General features: G+C 40.3%; 1 protein-coding gene across 2 annotated transcripts in view; it reads left to right on the forward strand.

The window, feature by feature from the left end:
* The window catches only part of STK39 (serine/threonine kinase 39), a 127,932-nt gene that overhangs the window by 35,223 nt on the left and 67,091 nt on the right, over positions 1-25,618 (forward strand). For both annotated transcript variants that reach the window (XM_014063738.2, XM_014063740.2), the window contains exons 2-5: positions 11,023-11,135; positions 14,445-14,553; positions 18,048-18,189; positions 19,540-19,595. In XM_014063738.2, coding sequence (XP_013919213.1) covers positions 11,023-11,135; positions 14,445-14,553; positions 18,048-18,189; positions 19,540-19,595 — 420 coding nt within the window. The remainder of the gene's footprint in view (positions 1-11,022; positions 11,136-14,444; positions 14,554-18,047; positions 18,190-19,539; positions 19,596-25,618) is intronic.

A 25,618-nucleotide genomic window follows, 5' to 3' on the forward strand; every position in this document is an offset into this window, starting at 1 on the left:
AGGGATTTGAACTGCCGACCTTTCTGATCGACAGGCTCAGCCTCTTAACCACTGAGCCACCGCATCCCTAGTTAGAATATTACATGCTCCAAAACTGCCACACCGCCATAAAGCATAAAAGTTACTCTTGTATTTAATGGGTTGGCAAACTCTTTTTCTTTCTCTCAAATTTTTTCAGTCTTTTTTCTTTGAAAATGTGTCTTGTGTGGCTGGGGCTGAATAATTCAATTTTTGTTGCATCAGTCCAGAGCACTTTGTTTCAAAATGTTTCAGCCTTCTCACAACTTCCTTTTGTACACTTTACACAATATCTGCGATGGGAAGTTTGAGAAAAGATTTTCTTCTAAGAACTCTCCCATAGCAGTCATTGTTTCATAAGGACGTCTCTGGATATTTTAATGTACTGATCTTGGGTGCTTTTTTTCCAGATCTCACTAGTTTAGGACAATTCTAGCAGATTGTTTTCTTGCTTTTCTAGTTCTTGATTTGATTTTAGGAGTTCCATATTGTATTTATTTCTTAATACTATTTTTCATAGGCAAAATTGCTAGTTCAGAGCGTTTTTTTCTATAACTTTCTCCCATTTGGTCTGAATGAATCACTTTCATTTTCAAATGCTCAAACAGCTGTTCAGAGAAATCTCATTCTTTGAAATAAATAAACCAACAGTTATAACCTGAGGGGAGCTTAGAATGTCTGTGGAATTGTGCGCACCTGATTAATTGTAGCCTAATAAGTTAGTTTTTTATGGGACGCAGTGGCTCAGTGGCTAAGATGCTGAGCTTGTTGTTCTAAAAACAGGACATTATGTTCTTAAAGCCAAACTGGATGTTAGAAGATGAATTTGCAAATTTGTTTGAAAATACAGTAAAGGAATGGGTACTTGGTGAGAAACTAAAAATTAAATCTCTCTCATGAAAAACAACAATGGGTTGTGTTTTTATTTATTCATTCATTTGTATCCCATCTTTATTATTTTTACAAATAACGTAAGCTGACAAATATGTCAGCCTGTGAAGTGGGTTGGGCTAAGAGAGTGACTGTCCCAAAGCGTACTGAAAGTGTGCACACATGCCCGACAGCGCACGCGCACGTGCCCATACCAATAATACAATGCGCGCGTGCCTACCCCACACTCCTCCCTGCGCACACAGACGCGACCCCCCGTGCCCCATTTTGAGCCTAGCAGGCCTCCCTGAAGCCTCCTGGGACCAAAAACAGGGCGGGCGGAAGCCGCACCCCCCCCTGCTCCTCCCCTGTGCATGCCTACACTGTTACAGGAGTTATGTCGGCCTTGTATGCAGCTTTATTCCTCTCTAGCATTCATCTCCATTGTTCAGTGATGCATTTCCTGCCACTCTAGGATTTACCTATATGTGCTCTGTGAGGCATTTCCTGTTCCTGTTGGATGTATATTGGCTTGTATAGTGTTTTGCAGACACCTAAAAATCAGCTGGGACATGCTTGGTGGAGCTCAGCTGGGGCTCGTGTGCTGGCAGAGAGGCCTCCACATGCCACTTGTGGCACGCATGCCATAGGTTTGCCATCACAGTCCTAGTGCCTTAATCCTAGACCAAACTGACTCTTTAACAATAATAATTACTAAAATTATTAAATTATTAAAATCTAATAATTGGTTCATATTATTGGGATGGGCTGACCAATCTAATACAGCAGGGGTTCTGAATCTCAGGTCTGCAGACCCCGGGAAGGTGGGGGGGGATATCAACACAGAGAGTTGTGGAATGCTTGTAAGAAATGTTATGAGGCAAATCTTGAATTAAGTGGTAAGGAAAAGGTTGAGAACCACTGGTATATGGGATGGAAAGGATTGGTGCATCCATTTTTGCCAGGCATGTTAAATATTGGTGGCAAAATAATTTGCATTCCCAATCTCCATTCTTAATCTTTTTCATGGGTTATTTTCTTATTCTAATCTGGAAGAGTAATCAAATATCTACAAAAATCCTAATAATATGGTAACTTTTGCATACTCGTACACAAATGCTCTCAATAGCAATAGCAGTTAGACTTATATACTGCTTCATAGGGGTTTCAGCCCTCTCTAAGTGGTTTACAGAGTCAGCATATCGCCCCCACAGTCTGGGTCCTCATTTCACCCACCTTGGAAGGATGGAAGGCTGAATCAACCTTGAGCCGGTGAGATTAGAACCGCTGAACTGCAGATAGCAGTCAGCTGAAGTGGCCTGTAGTACTGCACTCTAACCACTGCGCCACCTCGGCTCTTATGCATATGTGAACAAAGATAGGAGTTTAGTGTTTTTCAAATTTGGCAATTCCAAAGTTGCGAGAAGTATGCAACTCCCGGGATTCCTGGTAGGAATTCTGGGAGTTGAAGTCCACAGATTTTAAAGTTGTCAAGTATGAAAAGCACTGCTATAGATCATTACCTTAATTAGGAGCTTGCTGCTCGAGACTCTACAATAATTACAGAATCCTAGAGCTTTTTTGTTTTTGCTAATTTGGTCATTAATTTTATGCCAGGCATCCAGTGTTAAATCTGAACTTATAACTCAAGCTAATGATGCAAAGCAGTGACCAAATTATCCTCTTCCCAGCTTCTTCTTACCAGATGAGATGTCCATTCAGGCCTCATTATTATCAAGTGCTACAATCCTCTTCAATATATACTCCACTTGTACACATTCCATAATGACTAATGGCACTGATAATTGTTCAAATTCCTACGTTCTAAATGAAATCCAAAGGTATTACAAAATTACTCAAGAATAGCAATTTAAAATTTCACCTAGAACACTATTATCTGTTGGGCATTGCAAACGTATTTAATATGTCAGAATCTGGTTTCATATATATATGTATGTTTCCATGCAAAAATTTGGTCCCTGCATGTCAAACCAATGGCATGTGGGCCACATGCGGCCCTAGACAGCCAGTAATGCAGCCCCATAAAATTGTGAAGTTTTATATTATTATTATGTGATTTATATACTATACTATACTATTTATTTTTTACTTACTTACCTTCCCACCAAAGGTGGTCCCTAGTTTTCTACTTGCATTTTTTACGTGCTTTCAAACTGCTAGGTTGACAGAAGCTCGGACAAGTAATGGGAGCTAACTCCGTTATGCGGCGCTAGGGATTTGAACCTCCGAACCTCCGACCTTTCTGATTTACAGTTTTAAATTCTTCTAAACGATTATTACTGTTATATATTAGCAAATAAGCTTGATTGCACTTCTAAAGTTGCCCAGGTAAATAAAAAGCCGGAATCTCCTTATAAAAGGACAGAAAAATATTTGTGGTAAATATTGGCACAATATTGCTTTCTAGCTTGCTTTTTCCATTGCAACAAGACAGATCTTGTTAACAATTTGAATCCTGAGTATCTTTTTTCTTTATTTTAGTGAATGCTGGGGGAATAGCTGGGTGGGAATGCTGTAGTTATCAATATAGAGCAATTAATTTTATGATCTGTTTGGGCTCCTGATCCAGCTGCCCATTTCTTGATCAAATGGTTATGCATGTACAATTTTCTAAATGTGAATCAAACAATAATTAGCATTTATTTTGTTTGAACAGTTATTTCTCCACTGCTATTTTAAACATTATTTACTTAAACTGTATGTAAAAGTAAAGGATAGAGTACCTACACAATGTGAAAATTGACATAAAAATAGCAACCCATAATTAAAACGCAAAATGCCAGACTAAAAAAAGTGACAAGAAGCAAGAACAGAGTCAAATTAATCAACAATAAAACCAAAGACTTATGTATAAGTGGCAGTAAAATATAGAGTAGAAGAAGAAATCTTAGGGAAGAAAGACTCAAATACAAGTGCCAACAAGTGATAATCTGCATTATCATCAACTTATTCAAAGGTTGACTGGGGAGTCCAGAAGCCTGTGGCCTAACCAATACCAAGAAATAATTTTCATTATTGATTGGACACATAGCTTTGAAGCTGTTTATTTCCCTTCGTCTTGGGCCTTTTTACATGACATGCAATTGCCTTAATTTAGATTCGTTGAATAAGGCACAATTGTCTTGAGTTTGTATCTAACTATGTACTCCCTCCGTTTCTGAGTTTGTTCCGTAATGGGGGAAAAAATCACAGCAGGATTGTTCTGATATTTTTCATGTCCCCATGCTAGGATGGACCGGTTTTCCTTGTGAGTCTTGCTTGAACCTCTTGACAACTTTCATCTGAAATGTGTTCTTAATCCATTTATGCTGAGGTGTGTCCCTTTTGTCTAGGATTTACCGTATTTTTGGAGTATAAGATGCACCAAGGTTTTGAAGAGGCAAATTAAAAAAAAGGTAGATAGATAGAGGGATAGAGAGGGAGAGAAAGAGAGAGAAATACAGTAGGTAGATAGGGAGAGAGAGTAATTAGGTAGGTAGGTAGGTAGATAAAGGGATAGAAATATAGAAATACTGGAGGGAGGGAGGGAGAGGGGGTAGGTAGGTAGGTAGGTAGGTAGGTAGAGGGATAGAGAGAGAGAAATAGAAAGAGATAGAGAGAAATACAGTAGATAGGTAGGGAGAGGGAGAGTGGATAGGTAGGTTGGTAGGTAGGTAGAGGGATAGGTAGAGAGAAATAGAAAGAGAGAGAGAAATACAGTAGATAGGTAGGGAGAGGGAGAGAGGATAGGTAGGTTGGTAGGTAGGGAGAGGGATAGAGAGAAATAGAGAGAGTGAAATACAGTAGATAGGGAGAGAGAGAGTAAGTAGGTACGTAGGTAGATAGAGGGGGGGAGAGAAATGCAATAGATAGGTAGGGAGAGAGAGAGAGAGAGAGAGAGAGTAGGTATATGTTTCCAGGTGTATTTATCCATGTGCTGGAGAAAGAAATAGCTGACAATCTGCAGCACCTAAGACTTTGTTTCTGCTGGCACAGCACTTGATCAATCTAATTCTCATCAATCAGTTAAAGAGCTTTCCAAAAGGCAAAAAAGGTTTTTGCACTCTGCAAACCTCCCAAAACGGCCCATTTTTTGCTAAAACGGGCCTGTGGTTTTTTTTTTTTAAAGGCATGATTAGCCTTGAGGGGGGACTTACAGAGTGCTCCTGGGGGGTGGGGGACAAAAACGAGCAAAAAATGGCCCATTTTTTGTGAAAATGGGCCCTTTTTTGTGAAAAAAATTGCATGAATAGCCTTATGGAGGCTTATAGAGTTCTGCTGGGGCTGGGCTGGGGGAAAACCAGCCCATTTTTTGCTCATTTCTGCCCAGCCCCAGCAGCTCTCTGAAAACCTCCATAAGCGTATGCAGGGCCATTTTTGTGAAGGGGCGGGGCTTCGGGAGGCAAAAATGCTGTATTCAATGTATAAGACGCACCCAGATTTTCAGCCTCTTTTTTGAGGCAAAAAGGTGTGTCTTATACTCCGAAAAGTACAATAGGTCTTCTACCAGTAAAAGATTCAGATTGGGATCTAATATTTGCCATCATGTTTCCCCCTCCCTCCCTCCCTCCCTCCCTCTCCCTCCCTCCCTCCCTCCTCCCTCTCTCTCTCTCTACATACATACATACATACATACATACATACATGATTCAGTTACCATTTCTAGTTTCAGGAAAGGAATCAAGACCACCTTCAACCAAATTTTGCAAAGCAAGTTAATTTTCATAGTAATGTTAAGTAATATATATACAATTTTGAATATTTATAATCTATTTTTGTTATTACCCATCTTGAGTGCCCTGTATTATACAAATAATATCAATCGTATTTACTTATTTATGAAATTTATTTGACACCTGTCTTGTTTACAATGACTCTGGAAGGGCTAAAACATTGAAAATATTAAAATCATCCATCATAAAAAACAACAACAGATTTTTAAAAAATGTATACATGCATAAAAAATAAATAATACACAAAATTGGTTGGTAATTATTTTATACTTTGTAAATCCATGGAAGGAGAGTCACAATGAGTGTTTCTAAGGCACCGTCGTCTGTTTTCATTTAGTTTTTTAAAAGTAATTATTGGGGAGAAAAATGGTACAATTAATTAGTGTGTCAAAGCACTTGTCCCCATGTTGAGATATTGGCTTAGCGTATGTTTATTAGCAATCTTAATTGAGTAGATATTATGAGTTGCAATCTTTGTCTTTGAACCATGGCAGGATGCATATTGCATACAGAACATCCTATTTCTAAATTAGTTAGCAAACATCAATTAAAACACAGACAATAGTTTCCAGTCATGAGGTTATGTCAGTTCTGTTGATTGATTGGAGCCAAGAGGGCCCCATTGTTTTGCTCCAAGCACATCACTGAGTTTTCATTGTAAAGCTTGTTAACAAAAGGCTTTTTATGTGCAGGTTGTGTTTGTTTAGGACTTCCAAGATGGACAAGCAGAACAGAAGCCACTGTTGAGAAGATCAGTTGTAGTCTTTCACACAAGTGTTTCTGTTCATGGAATTGTTTTTTTGTGCAGGAATGCTGAGTATTTGTCATTTTAAAGCTTGGGTTAATCAGAAATAGATGAGAATGGTCAGGTGCTTTCAAAATATCTCTGTGTGCTTTTATACTATGCAATTTGCTATGGTGTTGGTTTCTAAGACAAGCTTTATTGGAGAGCACTGTTCTGCAAATTATGGCTTCTTGATATATTTTCCTGAACTTGGGGAAAATATACGATCATATCAATCCACAGTTGCTCTATTTTCTCATTGAAAGTACTTGCAACTTTCCAGAAACCCATGTTCTCACCAGCCCTTCAGATAAACAAAAGAACCATTTGCTTAACTATGACCTCAAATGGACTTCAAATCTAAAGTGATTTTCCTACAAGGTTTCCTTTATTCACTGAGCTTTTGTCTGCAATCATTTGGATAAGGTCAGAATATTGTAACTACAGTTGAGAGAGTCCAATCAGGGACAGAAATCAGATAAAGTAAAAAAAAATGGCTCCTCTTGCTTAGGCTAATTCAATTCTCCAGTAAAGCATAGCAAACAACAAAAGGAATAAATGTTTAATAATGAAGCCTTTTGAATATGAAATAGTTGGACCGAATTATTCTTCCATACCCTTTCAGTGTCCTACCATAAATCCATTTTTCTTCTCAGTGGGTGGGAACAATAATGAGGTCAAATTTCTTAGAATATTTCAAATTCTAAGGATGAATGAGCCATTATATTACTAGTTTACTTGCAGAAAATTGTTTTCTGTCTGTGTTGTTTGACTGCCTTCTTTGGAAATTTACAAAAGCAGGGGAAGACAATCTTGGGGGGCTGATAGGCATTTTTGAAATGTTGAAGCACGTTGCACGTGCTTTTATAAAACTGTCACATGATGGGCATTAGCCTGTAGAGATTTTCAATCATCCAGCTCAAGGTTGTCCCAAAGGTGCTTTTTTTCAGGAGGCAACTGGACTTCCTTTTTCTTTGAAGTCCTTTCGCTTCTCATCCAAGAAACTTCTTCAGCTCTGACAGGATAGTGGGGAATGGAAGGATTTATATTCTTTGCAGACAGCTGGTCCTTTGCATCCTTTTACAGGGTCATTGAAGCACTTGGAGGTTTAGCTGTGTCATCAGAGTTACCTGAGTAGTGCTCCTAGTTCCTGTAATCTCCATATTTTTTTTCTTCTGGAAATCCATCCCCAGTCCCACACTACTCAAAGGGTGTTCATCCCAAATTGTATAGCGAAACGTCTTCAATGAAAAAGTCCAGTTGCCTCCTGAAAAAGCATCTTTGGGACATGACGGGCATTGTTGATCACAAAACAAAGAACCAGTTATCAGAAGCTAATAACTTAGGTTGCTTCATTTCAAGCCCTAAGAATACCGTCTACCACATTTTGTCTTTATCCTTTTATTTCTATGTGGGTGGATTTTTTCCAAATATACTGCAGTGATTTGCCTCTTTTATTTCCTGAGGTGGTCTGTCCAGCCCAGAACCATCCTTGTAAATAACCACAATGATGTAAGCTGCTCTGATTTTCAGCATGGCTGCTTCCCATTTAATGGCTTAATTATCTTTGGTGTCAACTATCCTGCTTGGGGGCGGGGTGGGGGGGGAACCACTATACCTGTGTTGGAAGAAATGTCCTTCTGGGTTCAGTTCCAAGTGGAGAAAAAGTCACTGGAAACATGGATGTTGCTTGGAAAGATGATTTTAATGGTGGACAGGACCCACATGTTTTGAGGTCCTGGGAAAAAGGTGATCACATGCTTCAAGATGCTGGGTGAAAAAGAAAAGCGCGAAAAGAGAGGTTTGCTGAGAGTTATACTCTCTGTTTGGCCCCACATCTCTGTTTCCTGTTCTTGCATAAGAAATGTATTCTGATTGGTTGTCAGACTCCCAGGGGTCATTAGGTGGTGGTGGTTCTTAGCTAACTTTCTGGTTGTGTGTCTTTTGAGTTCCAAGCTTGGTTGACTTCCCAGTTGCCGTGTGGTGAGTTTCTGTAGAAGGCTAATCCTACCTTTATTATGTAGAGTAGACTAGCTCAGGGCCCCTAAAGGCCCATTGACAAAGGTGGGGATATTAAGAATGAGTCTTTTTCCTACCTAAAAACATGTTTATCCATTTCTTATCCAGGGAAATATAATATTCTGCCTTTTCAGTATTTCCCAGGATATTTCATTTTTCTAGGAGAGGGGGGGTGCTAACTCCCTACACATGTTCCAAATAAAAGTACTGTAGCCATAAACAAATGTATTAAAAATAATAGCTACATTTTCAGTAAGCCATATTGACACACAATTCTAGTGTTTGCAGTGAAATCTTTTCATATGTTTTAAATTATTCCAAAGTCCAAAGCAGGTAAATAATTCATATTGAGTGGTATTAAGACCTTTGTTGTTTGTCAGACTTGGTCATCTCATGGCTGTGTGCTGCCTCTCACATCTCCAATTTATTTTTTGAGGCTTTCAAAATCAAAATCATGCTGGGGAAATATACTGCCCTAATTTTTGCACAGTGACAAACAAAATACGTATCTCATACCTCTTATAGCCTTAATGCTCCTATTTTATGAATTCTCCACAAGTGCATATCTTGACCATCACCAGGAAATCACAACCTACAGCTGGGATGGTGAACCTATGGCACATGAGGTGTTGCCCTGTCAGCTGGCCAGCGTGCAATCGCGCACTGGCCAGCTGACTTTAGCCTTTTCTTTTAGGCCATTTTTCACCCTCCTCAGGCTCTAGAAGCTTTATAAGAGCCTGGGAGGGTGAAAACAGCCTCCCCCTGCCCCCCACCCCCGGAGGCTTCAGGAGCTTCCCTGAAGCCTCCGGAGTGCAAAAAACCAGCCCTACAGGCAAACCAGAAGTTCAGCAATGGACTTCCAGTTTGCTCATAGGGCTGGTTTAAGCACTCTGGGGCCTTCCAAAGCAATAGCAATAGCAATAGCAGTAGACTTATATACCGCTTCATAGGCCTTTCAGGCCTCTCTAAGCGGTTTACAGAGAGTCAGCATATTGCCCCCAACAATCTGGGTCCTCATTTTACCCACCTCGGAAGGATGGAAGGCTGAGTCAACCCTGAGCCGGTGAGATTTGAACCGCTGACCTGCTGATCTAGCAGTAGCCTGCAGTGCTGCATTTAACCACTGCGCCACCTTGGCTTCAGGCTTTCCTGAAGGCTCCAGAGGACGAAAAAGGGCAAACTGGAAGTTCCCCTCGCGTTTTTCGTCTTCCCAGATGGCCTCCGGAGTCATCGCCGGCCGCACAGAGCCTCGCCGCTGCTCCACACTGTGGAAAACATAGGCGTGTACGAACAGCTTGTTCTCACTTGCCCGGGCTTCTGCAGAAGCTTCCCTCCAAAGCTCTCCAATGGAGGAAGGCCCAGTTGGGAGAGTGGCTTTGGACAGACAGAGAGAGGCACAGAGAGAGAGATGGAGGGAGGGAGGAAATCAGAGAGATGACAGACACAGAGAGAGGAACAGAGAGGGGGAGGGAGGGAGGGAGAGACAGACAGACAGAGACACACAGAGAGAGTCACACAATGAGTGATTGAGTGAGTGAGGGAGAGACAGACAGACACACACATACACAGAGAGACAGAGAGAGACACAGAGAGGAAGACAGAGAAAGTGAGTGAGAGACAGATACACACACACAGAGTGGCAGAGATGGGGGAAGGGAGAGGAGAGGGAGAGGGACAGAAAGAAAAAGAGAGAAAGAAAGAAAAAGAAAGAAAGAAAGAAAAAGAAAGTGGGAGAGATGAAAGAAAGAAAGAGAACTTATGACCACAATTTAGCCCCAAATTTTGGTTGTTAAGCAAGACCATCGTTAAGTGAGTTTCACAATCTTTTCCAAGTTGGCCACGCCCACCCAGTCACATGACCACCAAGCCACTCCCACAAAACAGGCCACACCTTCTTTTGACTCTCAAAAGAAATTTCAATCGTTGTACCGTTGATATTTGGCTCTGTTGACTAATGAGTTTGCTGACCACTGAGATAGCATAACCATTTACAATTGTTCTGCTGTAAAGAAAGTCTTCAGAAGCAGTCTGATCTAATAAAGACGAGGCTTGGCAGAAGTTGACCATGATATTCCAAAATAAGCAGGAACTTTGTGAGCAATCAGAAATGGCCCTCAAGGAGTCAGTTACTATACAACTTACAGAAAGGACGTATACTCTTGAATTTGGAAGCTGCCTTGCCCTACATGGCAATGCCTTGGGTTATTGTTCAACTAGCAAGCAGGAGTACGATAAAAGCTAAATTTGGGTTTGTTTCTGTTTAATTACTGTAAGTCAAAGTAATTAATAAAATGGTCTCTTGTGTGTAGTATTCAGCATTCTTTGCTTTCTGTTTAATTTGCATTAACTTTTTGGGGAAACCCTGGGGTTGCATTTAATTCTTTGGAATGGGGCAAGAGCCCATTGGGCATGTACTTGCAATGTTCCTTGTAGGTATGATTTGGAGTGCAGTATGGAGAGTGACTGACAAACTCTTTCTTAGGCTGATCTTAGTAGAGATCTGCTCATGGAGAAGCCCCAGGTTGTTTTTTTAAAGAAGACAAGTTGGACATAGTAGCTGTGCAAAACTTAATCCATTGTTTCTTCTTTCTCTTCCAGGCAGTGGTGCTACCGCCGTAGTCCAAGCAGCGCTCTGCAAACCCAGGGAGGAACGTGTAGCAATAAAAAGAATCAACTTGGAAAAATGCCAGACCAGTATGGATGAATTGCTTGTAGGTAGAACAAGTAGAATGATATGAACGAATGAACGAACAAATAAATAAACAAACAAGCTGATTCATCATCCTTTTAAAAGTTCTTCAATATCTTATAAACAGTACTTGCATATGATTTTTCTACCTGAACTTGGAACATTAATTACAGTAAACTGCTGTGAATAAGCAATGTGGATTTTTATGTCCTATTATATCTACGTTTATTGTACCTATGGTACAGATAGGCCCCAACTTATGAGCTTTCGTTTAGCAACTGTTCCAAGTTACAACACTGCTAAAGATAGTAACTTATACAGGTAGTCCTCAACTTACAACAGGTCATTTAATGGACCATTTAAAGTTAGAGTGGCACTGGAAAAAGTGACGGATAGTTGTTTTTCACACTTAGCCATCGTTGCAACATGTTGCTCTACATGGGGCTGCCCTTGAAGAGTATTCAGCGACTTCAGCTGGTCCAGAATGCAGCCGCGCGAGCGATCGTGGGTGCACCTCGTTTCACCCACGTAACACCTATCCTCCGCGAGCTGCACTGGCTGCCTGTTGATCTCTGGGTGCGCTTCAAGGTGCTTGTTGTCACCTACAAAGCCCTTCATGGTATTGGATCTGGGTACTTGAGAGACCGCCTACTGCCAATTACCTCCACTAGGTCAATAAGATCCCATAGATTAGGCCTCCTCCAAATTCCATCAGCCGGTCAATGTCGACTGGCAACTACCCGGAGGAGAGCCTTCTCGGTGGCTGCTCCGACCCTATGGAACGAACTCCCCGTGGAGATTCGTACCCTCACCATCCTCCAGACCTTCCGCATAGCCCTTAAAACCTGGCTGTCCCGACAAGCCTGGGGCTAAAGACTTCAACCCCACCCGAATAGTATGACTGTTGCGCTTTTTTAACGATGTATCGTCTTCATGTTTGTAACTTGTTTGTCCTTCCCTCCCCCTGGATTGTGAGCCGCCCTGAGTCCCCTCAGGGAAAAGGGCGGCATATAAATAAAGTAAAATCCAAATCCCCAAGGTCATATGATCCAAATTCAAACACTTGGCAACTGGCTCATATTTATGACAGTTGCAGTGTCCTGAGGTCGTGATTAGTGTTGGGACCTTCTGACAAGTGAAAGTCAGTGGGTAGGTCAGATTCGCTTTACAACTCTGTTGTTAACACTGCAGTGATTCACTTAATATCACTTGCATCACACTGGGTTTTTGCTTTTATGTTCAGAAGAGACATTTTAAAAAAAAACTGAACTATGGGAAGATCTTACAAGGACCCAGCAGGCTGTGCTGTGTTGAAAGCTTGTATTCACACATTGATCTTAAAGACGAAGGGACTCCAGTTGAATAAAATATGACTTACAAAATCATCACTTACGCCATTTAAATATTACTGCTGCATTTATCCGAATGATAATTTTGCTTATTTTGCATTGGATAACTACAATGTCAAAGAAATTTTAATCTTACTAAACAAAGAGATTAAATAGTTTAATAAGGCAAGAAGAAAATCATTGTGATATTTAAAAATGCAGATGTTCTGAGTGGTATTTTTATCTGTAACTACCTGATAATTCGGCGTTGTCCAGGTATTTATTCGTAGGGGGAAATATCCAGCCTAACGTAATTTCTAATGTTGGATTTTCCCCCTTATCAGAGGGAGCCCCCTTGTGGAATACTGTGAAGTCGTTACCGTGGCAACTCCATTGCGCTATACAGTAGAAGCCATTTTATGGCAGTACAGTAGAAGCCATTTTAAGTCACAGCAGGTTTTATCTTAACAGAAGTATTTGTTTCCAGAGAGTAAATCATCTGTGTACCAAGTTTGGTTGAAATTGCTCAAGGCATTCCAGAGTTATGCTGGAACACACAAACACAGAGCGATATATATATATATATATGATATACCAATAAGGAAGAATATTTGTAGCTCGGGGTTGACATGAGGGGTCCTTGATGCTCTTGGAGCTTGGTTGTTTTCTTGCAGATGTCTCATTACTCAAACTATGTAACATCATCAGTGCTCGATTAGCCCCTAGTTTGGGTAATGAAACATCTGCAAGAAAATAACCAAGCTCAGAGCACCAAGGACCAGCATATCATTGTGTGTGCGTGTGTGTGTGTGTGTATGTGTGTATGTATGTATGTATGTATGTATGTATTGTGTCACAACCCCTGGTATGCTCAAATATGGGAGGGAGCATACTGCTTCCCTTTTCTGTCTTTCAGCACAAATGCAACACACACACAGACACACATGCTGGTCTTGTATTCGGGTCTTCCCGTGTAAGATTGGGATTGTCTTGGCAACGTTTCGGCGAGGTCTCACTCGCCATACTCAGGCTGGTGTTTTCGGCTTTGTGTTTGTGTGAGTTTGTGTCACACAAACACGAAGCTGAAAACACCAGTCTGAAGATGGCGAGTGAGACCTCGCCAAAATATTGCCAAGACAATCTCAATCTTACATGGGAAAAGACCCGAATATAACAAGACCAGCATACCTACACCCGTGAAAATCTACAAACACACACACACACACACACGCACACACACGTATATATGTATATATATATATATTTTATATTTATATGTATGTATGTATGCATGCATGTATGTGGGTCTTTTCCCTGTGAAAATACATATACATAGGCACACACACACACACCACACACACACACACACACACACACACACACACACACACACATACATATGTAGCTCAATGGTTAACACATCTGCCTAAGAGGCAATAGAGCACAGGTTCGATTCCCAGCATGGGTATGGCTAGCTGATGAGAGCTAAATAGCTTGAAATAGATCTATACTAGTCTCCCTTTATTTATTTATCAGCATAAATATAACATACATACATACATACATACATACATACATACATACATACATACATACATATATATATGTTGGTAATATCACAGTGACTCAAACCAAGAGATTCAAGTATCAGTTCATAAGAGGCATATAAAACAAATATTTTGGATGATCAACATGTTTTATTTGACTTGAGTAGAAAAAAAGCTGAATTTTTCTTAAAAAATAAGTTGGAATTGTAATTAACTCATCAAACTGCCAGAGATGATAGAAATTGCAACTCTGCATCTCAGAAGGATTTTCCTTTGAGAGACATTCAGTTTAGCTGCATTATTTTTCTCTGAAGTTTCCAAGCACAATGTTCTTAAATGATGAACATACATTTCCTAATCTCACCCACTCTACTTGTTTCCTGACGGCAAATAGCTAGGATAACCATACATATTTCCCTTGCAAGACTACTGTGTCACATTTTGCCTTCTTTACAGAAAGAAATCCAAGCCATGAGTCAATGCAGCCATCCCAATGTAGTTACGTATTATACATCTTTTGTGGTCAAGGATGAGCTTTGGTTGGTTATGAAACTACTCGGTGGAGGTGAGTCTTCATACTGTAAATATGAAAATGCAGTCCTGTGTTGCAACGATTTTTTCTAATCAATCAGTGTTTTTCAAGCAAAGTGTTAGATGGGTCGTTTTATTTACAACTAGTTAATATCTGTAGGAGAGCCAGTTTGGTAATAGGCATCAGGCTAGAAACTAGGAGACCGGGAGTTCTAGTTCCACGTTGGGCACAAAGTCAGCTGTGGGGTGTGTGTGTGTGTGTTCTGGCCCACCTCCCCAAACATGACAAACTGTATTTAAATCAAATGATTCCTTTATTAGGAGGGTCAGCAGCCCTGGCAGAAAAGTTTCTCTCTCTACGCAGACTAACAAATCTATCCCGGCAGGGAGATGAATAGTTCTCTGTGAGTGCGTGACACATCTGCGACTTTGACAGCCCTGCACTAGAGGATTATTTCATCACGAATTCCACTTGGGTCTAACTAACTGAAGCACAAATCTCTTGAATACTAAGAATGGGAGAAGGTAGTGTCCTGCTTTGTGAGTTTTCAATAGATAAATGCAGGATATAAAATTCAATACCTGAAGTTTATTGACGGTGATATTTTTGCTGTAGGAAAATAGGAGATGTTTAAGTGAAAGCCTCAGTGTCGGGTTCCAAGTAACATACCCATAGCAAGCAAAACTCTTGAGGCAGGCAATTTCCTCAAAGAATATGTTTATTGGCTGGGTCATTTTGGCACAGGCTGGTGAAAACCGACTCTGATTATTCCCACTGTTTTCACCTAATTAATTTGTCACTTACTCAAAACAATCAGTCACATGGTCCAATCAGGAAACTGTCCAGTTGCTAGGTGATTCCAGTCCCCTCCTTCCGAGCACCTGCAGGAATGTCCTTGTTTCCCAAGAGAAAGTATTTTGTTTTGACTGCAACACCCCAACTATCTCTATTTCTCCCATCCCTCTCTCCAGTGTGTCAGCAGTGAAGTCTCAAAATGGCCTCAGTTAGGCCAGCTTCAGGGTTGACACCCAGAGTGCATGCGTGCCTAACCCACAACTTCCCCAGAAGGAAAAGAGAAGGCAACTCTCTGAAGGAGAGTTGTTGAAACTTCTCTGTCTTCCAGAAGCAAATCCAGAGGCTGTCTAGAGGTGGTGGTGAGATGGTGATGGAAACACAGGCCAAGTTATAGTGCAGAAATTGGTGGAAAGTGAGAAGAACCTGAGAGCCAAGGTGTAGTGGTGTTGCTTTAGACTGCTGAGTCTGACTCATGACTGACCTGAGTGTGGTATGCTACAGCATTTTTTTTAATTGCTTGTCAGACTTGCAGACAATTTAAAATGGGGTTAATTAATTCATGTGAAATTCAAAGCAATTTTGGTAGGTTAAAAAGATAGAAACGAAATTCAATTGATAAAAAAGGCTGACAAATAATAGAGCAAAATATAAAGATTATAAATAGTAAGATCTCCACTTAGGAAATAGCTAGGAAATGCACCCTTATGGGAGATGCTAGCTTGGTCATAGTAAAGGTGGAAAAGAAGTTGGAATGTGGTTCATTGCAAGCTGAATATGAGTCAGCAATGTGTAGCTGCAAAAAAGGCATTTGCCATATTAGGCTGCATGAGTAGCTTCCAGTTCAGAAAATAATCATCGAGGGAAACAAAAAACATGCGGAAAAGGAGAGGAAACGTGACCATCAGAAATGCAACTATAAGGAAGAGGAGGAAGAGGAGGAAGAGCAGGAGCAAAGGAGAGGGAAGGGAAGGGGGAAGGAGAGGAGGAAGGAAGAAAGTAGAGAAGGGAGAGAGGGTGAAAAGAAAGAGGTAAGGAGAGGAGGATGGAAAGGAGGAGGAGAGAGGGTAGGAAGGGGAAGAGGAAGAGCGGGAGTAGGAGAAAGGTACAGGAAGAAGGAAGGGAAAGGAGAGGAGGAAGGAAGAAAGTAGAGAAGGGAGGGAGGGAGAAAAGAAAGGGAAAATAAGGTGGTGTTACAACAGGAGGAAGGGATGGTAAATAAAGCAACCCAAACAGTATATTATAACCTATTAAATGAAATAATAAATGTATAAGAATGATAAATGTTAAAACACCTGTAACCAAACAACATGCTGTATGTGATGATGGGGTTTTTTTGTATGTGTGTGTGTGGTTTTTTTATTTTATTATTGTGTGTATGTGTGGTTTATGTAATAAAAATAAAAAATAATAATAATAAAAAGATATGCAACTATAAGAAGAGACACTGCTACTGGGATGCTTAACTTGAGACGAGAAAAAGAAGGGAGATGTGATAACATTTTTCAAGTACTTGAAGGGATGTCATGTAGAAAAAAGGGATTTTTTAAAAAAAAATCCTCTCCAAAAGCAGAAAAGTTGCAGGGAGGCAAATTCTGATTGAATGTTAGAACAAACTCTCTAGTGCTCCTGCTTTCATTGAATATGTTCACATGGAACTTGGGCAATAACCTACCAAGAATTGCTTAATTTAGACTAGGTGATAACCCAGTGTTGCCCGGGTATTTATTTATAGGAGGGAAATGTCCGGACCAAACATAATTTCTAATGTTGGATTTTCCCCTTTACCAGAGGGAGTCCCCTTGTGGAATACTGTGAAGCAGTTACCATGGCAACTCCATTGCGCAGTACAATAGAAGCCATTTTACGGCAGTACAGTAGAAGCCATTTTAAGCCACAACAGGCTATATCTTAACAGAAGCACCCCCCCCCCCTGAGAGGTGTTAGGAGTGTCTTACCCCCATAGTATTTGTTACCCCCATAGTATTTGTTTCCAGAGAGTAAGTCATCTGTGTACCAAGTTTGGTTGAAATTGCTCGAAGTGTTCCAGAGTTATGCTGGAACACACACGCGCGCGCGCGTGCGCACGCACACACACACACACACACCATACACACGCAGGGGGGGGGAAGAGAGGGGAGAGAGAGAGAGAGAGAGAGAGAGAGATTGATTAGATTTGGCAGTCTACATGGCCTCTTCCTATTCATTCTAATTCCTTTCAAATTTCTCAGTGAGGAAAATGTATATTTTGCTTGTGACTTGATAGTTATGTTACCTGTCAGATATTTTTAAGTGCAGTTACCTGTAAGAAAAATTCATATGAAAACATATTCAGCAGCTGTGGGTTGCTGAAGCAGTCAGTCAATTTAATTACAGGTTTCTTCTACCTCCTATAATTTTGTTGCACATTTTGAACCTATGATTTTATGAGCCAGTTCTCTATGCCTTTTCAGGTACTCAGTCTTGTTGATGTGTCCATGTATTTTAAATGCATGCCACTTTAAGACTTGTGGACTTCCAATTCCCAGAATTCCTCAGCCAGTCTGGGAATTGGAAATCCACAAGTCTTAAAGTTGCCAAGTTTGGAGATCTCTGGTTTCTAGATTTATTCTCTCGGTGTCAGAAAAATTAAGTTGAAATCTAAAGTAACCTAAATATGTATAATGGATCTTTATAGGATGAAGAGATTGGTGTTCTAATTTTCTTCTGTAATTTCTCTCTTTCCCACTCTCTAGGCTCAATGCTGGATATAATAAAATATGTGGTGAGCAGAGGAGAGCACAAGAGTGGTGTGATGGAGGAATCAATAATAGCCACAATTCTGAAAGAAGTTTTGGAAGGCTTAGACTATCTACACAGAAATGGACAAATCCACAGGTACTAGCATGTTGTTTCATTCTGTGTGAGTTGAGAATGCAAACCTTCACTATTAATTCTATTAACTTGGGATGGCTATATAAATTGATTAAATCAATAAATAAATTCAAGGCTAGAAGGCTAGGGTCTGATAAGCCCAAGGGCTCTAATCCAGCCTTGATTGGGAGGGAACCAGGGGTGGGATTCGGCCGGCTCACCCAGGTTCAGGTGAATCGGATGTTAATTTTACATCTGGTTCGCTGAACTGGTAGTTGCAAGGACTGGTTGGTCCTGTCTACCCCAGCTGTCCCAGGAATCTCCATCACAACGGCCCATTCATTATGCCAGGAAAGTGCAGGGCCCACATGGAGGCTCTGGGAGGGCGAAAAATGGGCCTCCCGCAAGTCCGGAAACGGGCCCATTTCCAGCTCCGGAGGGCCTCCGGAGGCTAGGGGAAGCCATTTTTGCCCTCCTGGAGGCTCAAATAAAGCCTCCGGAGCCTGGGGAGAGCAAAAAACGGGCCGACCAGAAGTCCGAAAATGGGCCCGTTTCCAGGCTCTGGAGCCCAGGGGAGGCCGTTTTCTCCCGGAGGCTTAAGAAAAGCCCCCGGAGCCCAAGAAAGCCCCCCCCCTCGGTACAGTGCCATGCTCACCATGGCTACGCCCACCCAGCAACCGGGCAGAGAACCAGTTGCTAACTGGTTTTGAATCCCACCCTTGGAGGGAACTCATCCCATAAATTCTTCTATAGTTGTACAATGCAACATGAGGAGATATGAAATTCTAATCTTAAAATTAACCACTTAGTTGATAATGCCTCCTCTGTTCACAAGATCATCCCACCCATGTTAGCAATTATTATTAGCCTGTCAAAGGGGAATGATCAAACCTTAATCTCTTTTTGATGTATTGTTTTGATGGGGAGATGGCAGAAAAATTGCTGCTTTCTCTTTGAAACTGCAAAGGGTGGAAGTTTCTTGTCTTGACAATTATTTTGGTTCCATTTCTTTCCCTCGCGCACAATAGCAAATGGGGATTGATTAATTGATTGATTGAAACAAAGCCAGCTGCAACCCTTGATTTGCTGGGTGAATATAATAGAGTAGTTTTCCATGAGATAAGGAAGCTAAGCAGCGTGGTCGGAAGCGCAGCAGAGATTTTTCCGGTTTGCATAAGAACGAAACAATGAGTTTTTTTGTAAGTTGGAAGAACATATTTCCCCCTCAATTTGCCATCATTAAAATGAAATTATCTCAGAAAGTTTTTAATTCTATTCTGTGGTATTGTTCCACAGCAAGCCTCCCCTTCCTCCTCCCCTTCCTCTCCCATCCCATCTGAATTTAAATGCTTTTTTGTTTATTCCTTTTTCTAGAGATTTAAAAGCTGGTAATATTCTTCTGGGTGAAGATGGCTCTGTACAGATAGCAGGTAATCATCATTATTGTTAGATTTTAAAAATGCATGATGGGAAATTTGAGATATTCCAAGAGATCTCATTAACATTTTAAATGGTTAGAATTTATTAAGTTTAAGGGTGTTTGATAATCAGTTATAGGCTAACCATTCAGTTTTCCTGAGGAGATAGGTTGTTTTTTTCTTAATGGAGTGTATCAATCAGCTTTTCAAGAAACAACACAGTTGTTCCTAATCTGTTGGGCTCCAACTGGCTGGAGAATTCTGGGAGTTGAAGTCCACAAGTCTTAAAGTTGCCAAGTTTGGGAACCACTGGTCTAGAGGACAGCTAGTACGAAAATCAAAGTGGATTGGCAACTAGTAGTGTGAGTTGCCAAGACTTCAGTTGATATTTCACCTCCATCCCCATGTTTATTAGGGGAGCTTGAGCATGCTGTGTTGTATCGATGGAAAACCCATAGTACTTCCCATTTGTGGGTGTGTTATTTGAATGTACAATACAATAGCAGAGTTGGACGGGACCTTGGAGGTCTTCGAGCCCAACCCCCTGCCTAGGCAGGAAATCCTATACCGTTTCAGACAAATGGCTATCCAACATCTTCTTAAAGATTTCCAGTGTTGGGGCATTCACAATTTCTGGAGGCAAACTGTTCCACTGATTAATTGTTCTGACTGTCAGGAAATTTCTCCTCAGTTCTGCTTCTCTCCTTGATTAGTTTCCACCCATTGCTTCTTGTTCTACCCCCAGGTGCCTTGGGGAATAGTTTGACTCCCTCTTCTTTGTGGCAACCCCTGAGATATTGGAACACTGCTATCATGTCTCCCCTAGTCCTTCTTTCTATTAAACTAGAGACACCCAGTTCCTGCAACTGTTCTTCATATGTTTTAGTCTCCAGTCCCCTAATCATCTTTGTTGCTCTTTTCTGCACTCTTTCTAGAGTCTCCACATCTTTTCTACATTGTGGCGACCAAAACTGAATGCAGTGTTCCAAATGTGGCCTTACCAAGGCATTATAAAGTGGTATTTTCACGTGATTCTTTCCCTCTGTTTATGCAGCCTAGAACTGTGTTGGCTTTTTTGGCAGCTGCTGCACACTGCTGGCTCATATTTAGATGGTTGTCCACTAGGACTCCAAAATCCCTTTCACAGTTACTACTATTGAGCAAGGTACCACCTATATTGTACCTGTGCATTTCGTTTTTGTTCCCTAAATGTAGAACCTTACTCTTTTCACCATTGAATTTCATTTTATTAGATAGTGTCCAAAGTTCAAGTTTGTCAAGATCCTTCTATATCTTAAGCCTATCTTCTGGAGTGTTGGCTATTCCTGCCAGCTTGGTGTCATCTGCAAATTTGATGAGTTCCCCATTTATTCCCTCATCCAAATTATCGATGAAGATGTTGAAGAGTACTGGGCCCAAAACAGAGCCTTGGGGTACTCCACTGCATACTTCCCTCCATGTAGATGCAGTTCCATTGAGGACTACATGTTGAGTGCGGTTGATCAGCCAGTTACTAATCCATCTGATGGTGATGCTGTCCAACCCACATCCTTCTACTTTATCAAGTAGTAGGTTATGGTCTACCTTATCAAAGCTTGTTGCTGATTGCAGCCAGAAAGTGATGAAATACTTTTAAGGTTGAAAATACCATGTAAATGGAATAGGAATGGAATAGAATACTTTATTTGGCCAAATATGATTAGAACAGACAAAGAATTTGCCTCCGGTGCAGAAGTTCTCAGAATATATGCAAATAACCGAGTAATAATCATAATAACAAGACCAATCAGAGTAGAAAAGATGAGAAGGATAATAGTAATATATAGTCATACTACATGGATAAATATACTTAGACATAAGATAGTACTGGGGAATTAGGTTTTCAGCAAAGTGATGGGGAGGAAAAAAACTCTGGTTGTTTTGACATGCAAACATAACATACTATGGGCTTAATGTCAGACAATACGATTCTTGCTATATCCGGTGCACCTCCCCACTTGCGGTGCTGGAGCAGATTGGAAGTTGTATATGCTGTGCAGAAGAGGAGGAAGAATCTGTTTTGTCAGCAGCTTTGATTCTTCTGGCAATGAGTCAGCATCGTGTGTAAATTCCCAACATGGCTTTGATGACATGAAAAATCTTCTGCTTCATAGGGAAAGCATTGTCAGTCAGGGTAGATAAAAATTGATGCTTTTTTTAAAAAAAATGGATTAAAAAATTAAATTGGATGTTTAAAATTTAATTTGGATTTTTTTTAATCAAATTTATTTTAATAAAATGCTTTTGTAGTAAAAATCTATTTAAAGATACCATATTTTTTTTGGGAGTATAAAACCCACCTTTTTCTCTCAAAAGAGAGGCTGAAAATCTGGGTACGTCTTATACATTGAACAGAGCATTTTTTGCCTCCCGAAACCCCACCTCCTTCACCAAAATGGCCATGCATAGCCTTTAGAAGGCTTTCAGAGTGCTCCTGGGTGCTAGGGAAGGCAGAAACAGGCCGTTTTTTTTTTTTTTTTTTTTGCTCAATTTTGCCCTCCCCAGCCCCCAGGAGCACTCAATAAGCCTTCTAAAGGGTATGCATATATTCTGTAATATTTACATTTTTGGTAAACTCATTCAATTTAGCTCTGCAAGCTAAATAGGAAACGTTCATTTTGTTTGCAAATAATAATATTGCAGATTCTAACTACCGACAAGAATGAGTCTTTACATTTAAAGAGCACCTGTCATTTCAGATCCATCATGGCAGCCCCTGTTAGCGGACATCCACTCACCTGCTCTCCGCCACATCCCTCACCTTGTTGTATCACTGTCACATCACCAGCCATCCCTTCATAAAGTGAATGGGACTGTTGGTGAGTCAACAGTGGGTCAGAGGAAAAGCTGCTGCAGGATCGAGATGACAGTTGCTCTTTAGAAATTATGGTTTAGATCAAGTTGATTTAAATCAAGGCTTATTACTAGTGATTTAAATCGTGATTTAAATTGACTTGATTTAAATCAAATCCACTCTGTTGGCAGTTCAACTTTTTCTCCTTTGATAAATTACTTGAAGAAGGGCCCTTCCGAATTAATTCAGCATGGCTGCTGATCTGCATTCTAGAATTCCATTTCTCCACGTATGGGTTGCAGGACAACAGATAAAGAATTGTGCCTTTCTCCTCCTGGTTTCTGAGCAGGCTTACCTGTTTTGATGTATGTCGAATGCAAAGCAACATGAGGTTCCAGAGCCTTGGATGGAATGGAACCTACATGTACTTTTTGGCAGAGTAATCATGCACAAGGAAGAGCTGGTTTGGGGTAGTGGTTGAGGCATCGGTTTGGAAACTGGAAGGCTGGGAGTTCTAGTCCCGCCTTAGGCACAAAGTTGGATCAGTTATTTGGCTCAGTCAATGAGTTGTAGGAAGAAGAAGACAGTGACAAATCACACCTGAAAATCTTGCTAAGAAAACTGCAGGGACTAGTCCAGGCTGTCTCTGGGAGTCAACACTGACCTGTAGGCATAAAAAAAATTCATATAAAAAGCACAAGAGCATTACTACTTAATTAGATCTGACATTCATTCTGCAGAAGTAAATGCAACAGCAGAGAAGCGAGAACGGGTGAGAGCTGCAAATCACACAGCGCATCTATGCTGGGAGAGAGAGAAAGCAGCTTAAAGCAATGGTACATGATGTAGTCGCCAATGTTTTAAGGGAAGTTAATTTAAGGCCAGGAAATTCCATGAATGAAAATGACTGTCTTCAAAAACGAAGCCCCAATTTTAAGCTTATGCAATATACATTGCATAATATAATGCAATACAATACAATACAATGCAATATAATATATAATCTCCTGCTTACATTAAAATGTGTTTTTAAATTACACAGGATTTCTTTTTAAAAAAATAGTTTATAACATACAATATAAAAATATGAAAGAAAATGGTAGGAAAAGAGGGGAGGGAGAAGAGAGGGAAAAGGGGGGGGGGAGGAAAGACGAGGAATGGCTTCCAACTCCTTTTGGTGCAGTAAAATAAAATAATACTCCACTTTTTACTTTTAAATGATAGTATAAACTAGCCATTTCTATAACAACAAACCTATCTAATTGGTAAAACCAAAAATCAAAGTTTCATTTTTTTTCTACCTCAAGCACAAAGTCCAGAAGTGGTTTCCAAAGCAGAACAATAGTAATTGTGTTTTTTCTTTAATCAAAGCAGTCAATTTAGCTATCTCTGCTAACTCCAACTTTTACAGCCATTCATCCATTGTGAGAAACAAAATGCCCCCCCTTTTTTTTTTGCATAAAACGATCCTGCAGTTGTCAGCATATACTGTATAACCATGATGGAAAACTTATGGCATATGTGCCACAGGTGGCAGATGGAGCCATATTTGCATGGCAACTCTCAGCCCTCAGCCAGCTGATTTTTGGCCTTCTGGAGTGTCGGTGGAGGCCATTTTCACCCTCCAGAGGGCAAAAACTCTCCTTCGCATGGGGAGGATGGTGGTGTTGCATGCGCAGAAGGGTGGGCATGCGTGCACGCGCAATATCATTCACACACAAAAATTTGGTACATTTTAAGAAAAAGGTTAGCGATCACTGCTGTATAACTCTTTCCGTTTAACCCAAAAGAAAAGTTTCTGGTTTTATTGTTATATTCACTTTGAGAATCTTCTGTATTATGCTGTGAATCCTACTCATTATACTGGGTTTCTTTTGACTGTTTCCAATGAAATATTTTTATTTTATTTTATAAAGCTCTACAGATCTCATTGTTTAATTTGGTATATAGATTAGAAATCAATTATTAAAAGTGTGTGGTCTGTTTATTTCAGCCAGTGAAGGCAATAATTTAATTCATGGAGAGGACACCACACAAATTCATTTGAGTATTTTAAAGAGTCACAGTATCACAAAGTCTATGAAACCCTTTTTTCTTAGCAAAAAGAAGGTGCAGACTTGGCACCTTGGCAAAGAATTCAAATTTAAATAGTCTTAACTCTGTGGTTTGTTTAAATAATGCATTGCATAGCCTAAGTTGCTTTGTAAAAGTGATAAAGTATTAAAGACTTTGGCAAGTTGCTGAGTTTTAATTCTGGAACAATAAAAATCAGTGTACCAGCATTGCAATTCCTGACTTGAAACCATCACAAAATTTTCCTGATACTAAGATGCTAATTACAATCTTAATGACCTGAAGCTTGTAGTTCTGACTTGTGCCATCAGCTTGATGGCTGCCTAGTTCACCATAACATTTTGTCACAATTCAGTTCAGGATTCTTTGTTAAACAAGTCACAATGGCCTGTTATGATTAAGAAATAATCACAAACCATAAAGGGTAAACACTCACAATTTGTTAAAGCAAAACAGTACCATGTTTCTCCAAAAATAAGACAGGGTTTTATTTTATTTTCACCCCCGAAATAAGGCTTGACCTTATTTTTGAGGAAGTCTTATTATTTTTGAGGTGCAGGAGGCAGAGAGTGTGGTCACCTCATGGTTGCTGCTTTGATGAAATATTTTCGGGGAGGGCTTATTTTCAGGGGAGGGCTTATTTTAGTGCACGCGCTCAAAAGCCTGATTGGGCTTATAATCCGGGGAGGTCTTATTTTCAGGGAAACAGGGTACAAATCACATGTATTTTTATGTACCAAACCAAAGTTGTATTTATTTCTCATATTTGTGTGCTGCTATAATCAAGGAGTGATTCCTTTTTAATTTTTTTTAAGCTAAAATGGTATGTCGCCTCCCCCCCCCCCAGTTCTATCATCTTATTTTCTCTCACAGAGTTGACTGACGTCAGTATATGGTATTTTCATTCATTCTCTTGGTTTGTACAGTAAATATTTCTGCTTAAACTATAATATGAATATGAGGGTTTTGTCTGCATTTCTGACATGTTGGGGGAAGCTTTTAATTAATCTTAACTTCCCATTTCATAGGAAACAGGAAACCATATTTTTAATATTTCAGTCAACCAAGGCACTGAACCATAAAATTCATTTAACGCTTTGGCTTTTTGTGAAGTTGGTAACCATGGCAA

The sequence above is a fragment of the Thamnophis sirtalis genome, unplaced genomic scaffold, assembly GCF_051295495.1.
Source record: "Thamnophis sirtalis isolate CommonGarterSnake01/CBP01778 unplaced genomic scaffold, rThaSir2_p1.2 scaffold_1, whole genome shotgun sequence".
Classification (NCBI taxonomy): Eukaryota; Metazoa; Chordata; class Lepidosauria; order Squamata; family Natricidae; genus Thamnophis; species Thamnophis sirtalis.